Source organism: Physeter macrocephalus, chromosome 7 (genome assembly GCF_002837175.3).
Source record: "Physeter macrocephalus isolate SW-GA chromosome 7, ASM283717v5, whole genome shotgun sequence".
Lineage (NCBI taxonomy): Eukaryota > Metazoa > Chordata > Mammalia > Artiodactyla > Physeteridae > Physeter > Physeter macrocephalus.
Window position 1 is genome coordinate 117069575 of NC_041220.1, and position 10693 is coordinate 117080267.

At 41.4% G+C, this 10693-nt stretch overlaps 1 protein-coding gene across 1 annotated transcript in view; it reads left to right on the forward strand.

Moving 5' to 3' along the window:
- The window catches only part of ALPK1 (alpha kinase 1), a 133655-nt gene that overhangs the window by 110595 nt on the left and 12367 nt on the right, over positions 1-10693 (forward strand). Inside the window, exons 12-15 of the mRNA XM_024119298.3 lie at positions 163-2293; positions 4702-4855; positions 8296-8458; positions 9738-9924. Of these exons, the coding sequence (XP_023975066.1) occupies positions 163-2293; positions 4702-4855; positions 8296-8458; positions 9738-9924 (2635 nt within the window). The remainder of the gene's footprint in view (positions 1-162; positions 2294-4701; positions 4856-8295; positions 8459-9737; positions 9925-10693) is intronic.

The window sequence follows — 10693 nt, forward strand, 5'->3', positions numbered from 1 at the left end:
ACTACAGTAGGATGGTAGCTGGTAGTTTCTGTATTTTTCCATGGCACATGCTTATTTTTTTATGATATTTCTAATGACTGTCCTCCAGGGATGAAAAGTTTTCCCTGATTCACCTCCAGTTTCCAATTCAGTGTCTGATTTTGTATTTGGTATTTTCCTCAGAATATTCGCGGCACATGCCTGTTGTCATATAGTAGTTCTAGTGACTGTCCTCCAGGAATGAAAGATTCATATCTGTGTGAAGCCAAAGAGGCCTTTGAAATTGGCCTCCTTACCAAGAAATGTGATGAACCAGTTACTGGAAAACAGGAGCTCCATAGTTTTCTTAAAGCTGCTTTCGGTCTCACCACGGTGCACCAGAGGCTCTATGGGGAGATGGAGACGGTCCACACAGCAAGTCAGCTCTGTAGTGAAGCTATGGGAAAGCTGTATACTTTCAGTACTTCCTCCAGAAGTCAGGAGAGAGAAGCTGTCTCTCAGGAAATCATGTCTGTTATCACCAGGGTGAAGGAACAGTTACAAGTTCAAGGCTTCTCAAATTTAGATGACAAGTCTTATGTTCCAGAGGGTTTCAAGTGTGGGTTGGAGAAACCCATCTTGCATGGGCAAGTGGATTTCCAAAAAATTCTTGAAAGCTATTCACAGCACCACACTTCAGTGTGTGAAATATTTGAAAGCACTTGTGGAAACAACAAAAATAAACAGAAAGGTACAAAAACAGGAGTCTGTATCACTGATCTAAAAACACAAACAAAAAACATAGATACTGTGAGTACTACTGAGGACAAACCACGTTTTGAAAAAGGCATGGTAATATCTTCCTCCCAAATGGCTGAGAATGGTTGGGAGAAACTCAGGAGGGTAGGAAGGAGAAATTGGGCCGGTTCTGATGCATTTCGAGTCTCCGTGGATGAAGATGTGGAGACTGAGGCTGAATCAACAGACCATAACAGTGGTGGGGGAGCTGTTTTGAACAAGTCTCTGAGCAACAGCCAGAGCTCCAGTTCTTGGAGCAAGTTATCAGGGTGTAGTTCTTCTATAAGCTGGGAGGAAGGGAATTACGATGTTGGTGATATGTCAGCCAGAAGAGAGCCTAGCAAGGAAGAACATCATGTGGACACTCAGTGTTCCACTGCCCTGGCAGAAGAACTGGAGGCCGATGGGGAGAGCAGAGCTGTACATCCACTGTCTTCAGAGCTTCATGGTCTCTCTCTCCAGGTGTCCAGGGATGACAGTTTAGAGTCTTCTCAAAGTCAACTACACAAGCCCATGCCCTTGACAACTTTTCCTCCTCATAACACAGCAGGCACTTTGTTGGCCTCAGGTGAAGGGCTGTTAAAAGGAGCTCCAGAAGGTATGTGGGAAGCTGGAAATGTGGGGTCCAGAAATAATTCTGCTCATTCCAGACCCTCATTTGGTTCTGCTTCTTGGTCTTCTGATTCTGGTTGGCCCAAGAACATGGCCACATATCCTTCGATCCAAGAAGAAGAAACCTTTGAAATAATTGATAAGTTTCCAGAAATCAACTGTGACGCCAAAGACAGGCATGAAGAGAAGAGAGAAGAAATCAAAGGAGACAAAGGTCCCACATTTAAAGGTAGCCCCTTCTGGGTTGACCCAGAGGAAGAAACAGCAGAGAGAGCAGAAGATATGCCCGTAGACTTCCACATAGTTGTGGACGAGCCTCTGGGCAAAAGTTCCATGATAGCATGTAGCACTTTCACTCCTCATTGGCTTGTACAAAATCCTGACTCAAGGAAAAGTGGTGGCTCAGTCAAAGAGCAGGGCATTGACCCTGATGCCTCCACGGTGGATGAGGAGAGCCAACTGCTGGACAGCACAGATGTTCATGCCACAAGCATACATGGCTCTCACAGACCATGTGCTCTGAGGGAGCTGCGTGTTCAGGGAGCCCAGATCCCCAGTTCCTCGGTAAGTGGTAACACTTCCATCCCTGTCCTCAGCAAGGACTGCACTACCACAGAGGAAGCAAATGAACCTGGAAACCTGCTAAACTGCAGCCAGAGCTCCAGCTCGTCCTTGGCATGGTGGTTGGAATCACCCGCAATTTCCAGTGGTTCTTCTGAGGGAGAAAACCCATGGTCCTTTCTGAATTCCAGTGGCAGTTCTTTTGTTTCATTGCCAGGAATGACAACGCAAAAGATCCTTAAGGCTCGCACCCTGCAGCCTGATGACTTAGAAAAACTCTTGGCAGGGGTGAGGCATGATTGGCTGTTCCAGAGACTGGAGAATACAGGAGTTTTTAAGTCCAGGCATCTCCATGGAGCACATAGTAAGTACAGCCTTTCAGGAAGCATCTCTGCATGTTCGGGGCCCTCTGAAGCTCTTGTTATGTAGATCACTTAAAGCTCATGAAAGATATCGACCCCTGTTATGCTTTGTGAATATATAGAGAAATGTGTAGTTCAGGGACCTTCTTCCCTGCTATAAAGACGCACAAGGCAGTAAGGGAGAATCTTACAGGACTCGGGAGCAGTCATCAGTCAGGGCTTAAAACAGCTCTGGATGCCATATACACTCAGCATTTGTCTCCTCCACTGTTTCTCATTACCAACCAGCTGATTTTTCTCTGTTTTTCCCATTCAAATCCTAGGGAGATGGGGTTTGACCTAGTTACACATCATCCTTCTAGTGGGCAGAGATTTTCACACCTGTCCTAAGTGGTTTCTTGCCAGTCAATGGATTGATCAGGTACAATTAGCAACTGCTTCCTGCTTAAGGAACAGCGCAAGGTCTCTTCCCCTAGCAGGAAGCCTCGGCTGGGGCCACCCAGCCATCAGCATGTCCAACACAGCTTAGAAGTGGTGGAAAGCTGGGACAAAGACAAAAGAAGGTTCTTCTCTTAGCCCAGAGGATCACATTGTAATGCCCTCCAAGGTACTGAAGAATTATTTGAATGAGAAAAAAAAAACTATTGTAAAATGCATTTCAGAGGAAACAAACTATATAGATCGTTGAGCACTGGATACTAAAGTAGTAGTTCTCAACACTGGTATCGCATGAGAATCTCCCAAGAGGCTTTTTTTTTTTTTAAAGGCTACTTTGGGTCTTCATTGCTGCACGTGGGCTTTCTCTAGTTGCGGCGAGCGAGGGCTACTCTTCGTTGTGGTGCACAGGCTTCTCATTGTGGTGGCTTCTCTCGTTGTGGAGCACGGGCTGTAGAGGTGCGGACTTCAGTAGTTGTCGTGGGCTTAGTTGCTCTGCAGCATGTGGGATCTTCCCAGACCACGGCTCGAACCCGTGTCCCCTGCATTGGCAGCCGGATTCTTAACCACTGCGCCACCAGGGAAGTCCTGAGAATCTCCCAAGAGGCTTTTTAGCTTTTTTAAACTTCCAGTGCCTTACCCCAGAGATTCCAGTCTAATGGGTCTGTGATGTGATCCAGGCATCCGTATTTTTTAAGAGCTCCCCAGTGACTTTGTGTAAAGCCGGTGTAAAGAACTTCTGTTTCAAAGTATTTCAGTGTTTTGCCTGCCACCTTGAAGTCAGACTAAAAGACAGATCAGGTTGTTGCCAAAAGAAGCAAAATTTTCTAATAATAGGGTTTACCTGCTTACTGTGAGATTCTGTAGTTTCAAAATCATATTTCTGAGAGTTAGGTAGCTGCCTTATTGTTTTGTCTGTGTGCCAATTTATGGGTGAAAAAACACATTGGAGGAAGCAAGGCCCAAAGTTGAAAAAACTGAACAAGTTATGCATTCTCTCCTTGCTTCTTCCCTCAGTTCACTGCCCTTTCTATGTGTGTGTGCAAGCAGCTCACCTTCCATTTCCTTCCCCAGCTTCTCTGAGTCACCCAACCGCGATCACTTTCTCCCCCAACCCCGTCATCTCCCTTCCTGATCCCAGACCTGTGGGTTTATCTCACTTTAAGTATTTTCTCTCCCGAGTCTCCTGTTCATTTACCCTTTATCACAACCTAGACACTGGAAGTCTTTGTTCACTTCACTTTAACTTGGATCCCAAAATGTTGCATTTCTTCCTTAGGGTTCATGTTGGTCTTCCCCCTTAAAGAGATGTTTTCTTGCTAGCATTGGTCTTCCTTTCTTTAAGGTGGAAACAACCCTTACTTTTTCCTCTTATCTTTTCCTTTTTCAGTGAGTTTGCATCTTTGTACAGTAGCTATATTTTCTCAGTAGTTCCTGGACTTTCCCAACTTAAACAAAATATGTAAGAGAAAACTAGGGTGCACTTTCATATGCAATCGAAGATTCCTGGAGTCGCCAGGAACCTTTGGGGTAGAATTATTCAATTTATTTCTATCTGTGTGATCTGGCATAGGTAGCAGCCTCTATTATTTGAGGTCCCCAGATAATTAGAAGAAGATGCACACACTTATCACTTGTTCCAAGATGGTCTCTGGGATTTTGCTGTTTAAAAAGCCCTTTTATTTTCCATTACTTTCATACAGAAGCTCTGACCTTGATACGTTGCCATCACAAACAAGAGATTTTGTGAACCAAAGGCTATTCTTCATTGTAATTTCTCAAGCTTTACCTTTTTATCGTACTTCACTAACTTTTTAGTAATAGTCATAGAAGAGGATAAAGTTTGAGAAAATATATTAAAAAGTTGAATATTTCAAATGAGCTGGACTGGGACCTGTGTTACTTCAATTTTATCCATGAATTGTAAGATCTTTTTGAAAAATAAGATCAATATTCATCTTATCTTTTTTTCAAGATGCTCTTTTGTTACGATATTCCAAGAAATCTGAACTATGGACAGCCCAGGAAACTGTTGTGTATTTGGGGGACTACCTGAATGTGAAGAAGAAAGGCAGACAAAGGAATGCATTTTGGGTACATCATCTTCATCAAGAAGAAACTCTGGGAAGGTATTGCTTAAAAACACCTATATCACTAATGTAAAAAGGGCTAATTTTCCCCTTCTGTTAAGTAATTGTTTATGAGACTTTGAAAGGGCTGAAAAAATGGCTAAAATGTATGTTTTCAGAATTCAACTCCTTTTTCCTCCTCCTCATTACTTAAACAGTTATCATATATGGAGGACCCACATTATGTCAGCCATTGGGCTGGATGTTTTATATACATGATTTCAAACCCATTAGGGAACATTAAACCCCATTGTACAGATAAGAAAAATAGTGTTCCTGGCTATATGACAGGCCACAGAGTCTTAAACACTGTCACTAAAAATGCTGGCAAGAAAGGCTAAACTATGCAAGCCATACTTCTAAGTAAACGGGCGAGCCTGCAAAAAAAGGCAGAAAAATCCTCTAAGGCCAGGGTTGAAGCATATCCAGGGATATAAGTGAATACTGAATCCTTAAGACACCCTCCATAGAAGTTTTGGGCAGGGGAGGGATGAGAGAGCAGTTAGTGACAGAAGTTACACATGGAATGGGATGAGTTTAGAGACCACGGATATATATATATATATATTTTTTTTTTCCCCCCAGTTGGAGTATAGTCGCTTTACAATGTTGTGTTAGTTTCTACTGTACAGCAAAGTGAATCAGCTATACATATACATATATCCCCTCTTTTTTGGATTTCCTTCTCATTTAGGTTACCACAGGGCACTGAGTTCCCTGTGCTGTACAATAGGTCCTCATTAGTTGTCTATTTTATACATGGTATCAATAGTGTATATGTGTCAGTCCCAGTCTCCCAATTCATGTCCCCCCTTCCCCCTTGGTATCATGCATTTGTTCTCTACATCTGTGTCTCTATTTCTGCTTTGTAAATAAGATCGCCTATACCAATTTTCTCAGATTCCACATATATGCATTAATATACGATATTTGTTTTTCTCTTTCTGACTTCCTTCATTCTGTATGACAGTCTCTAGGTCCATCCATAGAGACCACCGATATAAGGCAGGGACACAGGAATGGCTACATGCTCAAAAATAGGTTATTTAAAGAAATGCCACCCCCCCTGAGGCAAATAACCTGGAAAGTTTTTTGTTTGGCCTTAGTTCTTGATGACAACTTTAAGCAAAAACTCACCTGAAAATTAGTGATCACAGGTGGTACTCATTGGGTTTAAGGCCTAATTTTATACCATGTGTGTATTTTAAAGGACCTATAGGCAAGACTTTTAATTTAATGTAGACCTTGATCTTTAGCCAAATCCAAAAAATCTAAGAAATAAATAGGAAGAGAAGAAAAGAGAGAAATTGGGTGACTCTTAAATAGTAGAAATACATTTCTTGAAAAGGTTGTTGATGATAATAATAATAGTAAACATGTACATTTCTTACTACTTCCCAAGCCCTGTTTTAAGTCATTGATATACTAATTTAATTAATCTTCAAAAAACCCTATGAGGTAGTTACTACTGTATTATTATCCCCATCTTACAGATGAGGGAACTGAGACACAGAGATGTTAAGAAACCTGCACCAATTCACACGTCAAAGTGGTGAAGCCAGGTGTTATGGGTATAATTGTGTCCCTCCAACGCCAGATTCAAGTTGACGTTATAACCCCAAGTACCTCAGACTGTGATCTTATTTGGAAATGGAGTCATTGCAGATGTAATTAGTTAAGATGAGTTCATACTGGAGTAGGATAGGTCCATCATCCACTATGACTGGTATCCTTATAAAAAGGAAATTTGGAGATAGACACACACAGGGAGAATGCATGTGAAAATTGTAGTTACACTGCCACCAAGCAGGAACTATCAGAAGCCAGGAGAGAGGCCTGGAAAAGATCCTTCCCTAATGCCTTCAGAGGGAACATGGCTCTGTTGACACCTTGATCTTAGACTTACAGACTCTAGAACTGTGAGAAAAATCAGTTTCTGTTGTTTAAGCCACCCACGTTGTGGCACTTTGTTACACCAGTCCTAAGCAACTAATATACCAGGATACATGATAGGAGGATCTGAGATGGGAAATAAAAGAGAGAAGAAGAGACAGGGAAGATGGAGTGAAAGGGTCTAACATACATCTGACCAGAAAAAGATAACAGAGCAAATAGAAAAGAATTACTATTTTAATAGATAATTTCTGACAATTTTCCAGAACTGCCAAAATATACTAATCTTCAAATACAGGAATCACAGTGAATCCCAAGTAGGATAAAAAGTGTTGTGTAGGGGCTTCCCTGGTGGCGCAGTGGTTGGGAGTCCGCCTGCTGATGCAGGGGACATGGGTTCGTGCCCCGGTCCGGGAAGATCCCACATGCCGCGGAGCGGCTGAGCCCGTGAGCCATGGCCACTGAGCCTGTGCGTCCGGAGCCTGTGCTCCGCAACGGGAGAGGCCACAACAGTGAGAGGCTCACGTACTGCAAAAAAAAAAAAAAAGTGCTGTGCACATAATAGGTGATGATAGAAAACAAGTATTTGTACAGATGAAGTAATTATATAAGGAAAGGGTAGAGGAAACCTTCAGATTGATTAGTTGACCTAATATAAGGTCATGCTGCAAGGAGTGAAAGATCTGCTTCCAGAGTCCATGCACTTTCCAGTAACCATGCTGGCTCCCTTGACTTACCAAAGAAGTCTGGTGAACTGCTACAGTAAGTGGACACTTTCTCTTTAAAATCAGTTTCATCTGGGGTCAATGTATTAGGATTCTCCAGAAACACAAAAAACCAGTAAGGTATATGTGTGTGCGTGTGTGTGTGTGTATATACACACACACGCACACACACATATATATATATATATATATATATATATAAAGATTTATTTTTAGGAATTGACTCCCATAATTATGGAAGCTAGCAAGTCTCAGCATCTATAATTGGCAAGCTGGAGATCCAGGAGAGCTGATGATATGTAGTTCCAGTCCAAAGGCCAGCAGGCTTGAGACCCAAGAGGAGATGATGTTTCAGTTCAAGTCCCAAAGCAGGAAAAGATCAGTGTCCCAGCTCAGAAGCAGTCAGGCAAGAATTCTCTGTTACTTGAAAGAAGGTCAGCCTTTTGTTCCATTTGTCCCTTCAACTGGATGAGGCCCACTCACATTAGGGAGGGCAAACTACTTTACTCAGTCTATTGATTTAAATGTTAAACTCATCCAAAAACACCCTCACAGAAACACCCAGGATAATGTTTGACCAAATATTTAGGCACCCTGTGGACAAATCAAGTTGACACATAGACTTAACCATCAGTCAGCTAGTATGAATTATGTTCCAGTGTTCAGGTGGCTCTTACAAAATTATTTGAGTCATGAGATAAGATAACATTAACAATCTAAGGTGGAGAAAGAGTAACATCTTTCAAGCATTTTTGCATCTCTCTCTTGATCTCTTCTTTCTTACTGTATGCATTTCTTTGTGTGGTTTTTTTCCATTCACAGATATGTTGGGAAAGAATACAAGGAGCAGAAGGGGCTCTGGCACCACTTCATCGATGTGGAGAGGCAGATGACTGCACAGCACTATGTGACAGAATTTAACAGGAGACTTTATGAACAAAATATTCATACACAGATATTCTACATACCATCCTCAATATTACTGGTAAGATTAAAGAAATCAAGAGTTTGATTAAGCAGGACTGTAAATATATATTAGGTTAGATTTCTATTGCCAGCCTACCATTCATCTACCTCCACCATCATTCTGGTAAAATTCAATAAACTCAGTTACCAGCTTCCTGCATCTGCTTCCTCTGCTTCAACTGCTTGTAAGATATGTAAGAAATATGACCCTCTGTACCCTGATGCATCATTTGGATCCGTCAAGTCACATTGGAAGATCTGTTGATCCTGGTACCTGGTCCCTCATGGTCGAGTTAGCATTTTTAGTATACTTTTCTTTTGTGTTGTCTTTGTACTTTTAGAGAGAGAGAAAGGACCCTAAAGATCATATCTAATACAAATTATTCCCTCAACGTGATGCATAAATCCTGTTTCATATTCATTGACCCCCACCCCTTGCAATCAAGTGATAACTAAGTCATAGCTTAAACACCTTCAGTAAGAAAAAAATAATTACTGTTTTTTTTTTACTTTAAATAATTCCAGTTGTTAGGAAGTTGGCCCAGATCTGTCATCTTCTAATTTCCACCTGGATTGTAGCTCTTCCCTCTGGGACCATTGAGACCAATCCTTCTTCACTATGATATCTGTTTAAATATGCAAAGGCACCCATCCCCACTGACATTTCTCTTCTTTGGATTAAGAATACCCTGCTTCCCCAAAGATGCTGGATCTTAGCACATTTACACCCTAAAGAATTTTTTTTTTAACTTTGGCCAGAGATATTTTTAGACCCATATTTTTTATTACTTATTTAATAATAGCTATTATCTATTTTGCAATTTCTTTATGTGAAGCACTATGCTGGGCATTTAACAAACAAAACATTAACTCTAACCTTTGAAACAAAATAGATCTACAGTCTACAAAATAGATCACATTGCACAAAAATGCTTGAGCTGATATTCCAACCCAGAGTCACAGTGCATGATCTAGCTACATGCCCTGGCAAGCCAGCCCCCTAGGATAGGTCACTTCATGGACTAATTTTTATTTGCACTTTTTATTAAAAGAATAATAAAAATTTTAGGTTCCATTATATGCCACATACATGTTAACCACTTTACATGCATGGTCTCATATAATCCTTTTAATGGTCCTATAGCTATTATTACACCCACTTTACAAATAAGAAAACCAAAATCTAGAGAAGTAATAGTGCTCCTAAGTGGCAAAGCCTGGGTTCAAATTGAGATCTTCTGACGTCAAAGACCATGATCTTCACCATTGTTATACTGTCTCCCATTTCTACTTTTCAGATTTTAGAGGGCAAGACAATAAAAGGTTGTGTCAGTGTGGAACCTTACATACTGGGAGAATTTGTAAAATTGTCAAATAACACGAAAGTGGTGAAAACAGAATACAAAGCCACAGAATATGGCTTGGCTTACGGCCACTTTTCTTATGAGTTTTCCAATCATAGAGATGTTGTGGTCGATTTACAAGGTATGTGAAACTGGGAATTATTTTTTTATTTTTAGTATTATTTATATGTAAATGTGAGGTTTTGTTACTAGCTCTACTAATCATTATTTAATAAATAGATTGTTCAGTGCATAGGCTACTATTTGGAATTAATCAGTTTTGCTGTATGTAGCAAATGATGCCTAGAAAAAATGTTTCAAGCTTTCTACAAGTGTCTAAGGTGTCAAATAATCAGTGAGAAGATCTGGCTCACATTCTATTAGGCTTCATTCTAGAGCAAATCTGTAACAGCTTTTTTAAAAATTTCACTCAAGTGGGGCTTCCCTGGTGGCGCAGTGGTTGCGCGACCGCCTGCCGATGCAGGGGAACCGGGTTCGCGCCCCGGTATGGGAGGATCCCACATGCCGCGGAGCGGCTGGGCCCTTGAGCCATGGCCGCTGAGCCTGCGCGTCCGCAGCCTGTGCTCCGCAACGGGAGAGGCCGCAGCAGAGGGAGGCACGCATACCACAAAAAAAAAAAAAAAAAAAAAAAAAAAATTTCACTCAAGTGAATTTGAGTGATATAGGTTTCTTATGATTGCATGTTTTAATGTGTCAGTCTTTCCACACTTTCTTTCCTCTAGCTCTTTACCTTTATTACAGGTGTGATACTGGGTTTCATAATTGGAATCATTATGGAACAGAAAGCTGTGTGTACTTGAATCTAACTTCCTTTAAAATCTGCATTAACAGGGCTTCCCTGGTGGCGCAGTGGTTGAGAGTCCGCCTGCCGATGCAGGGGACACGGGTTC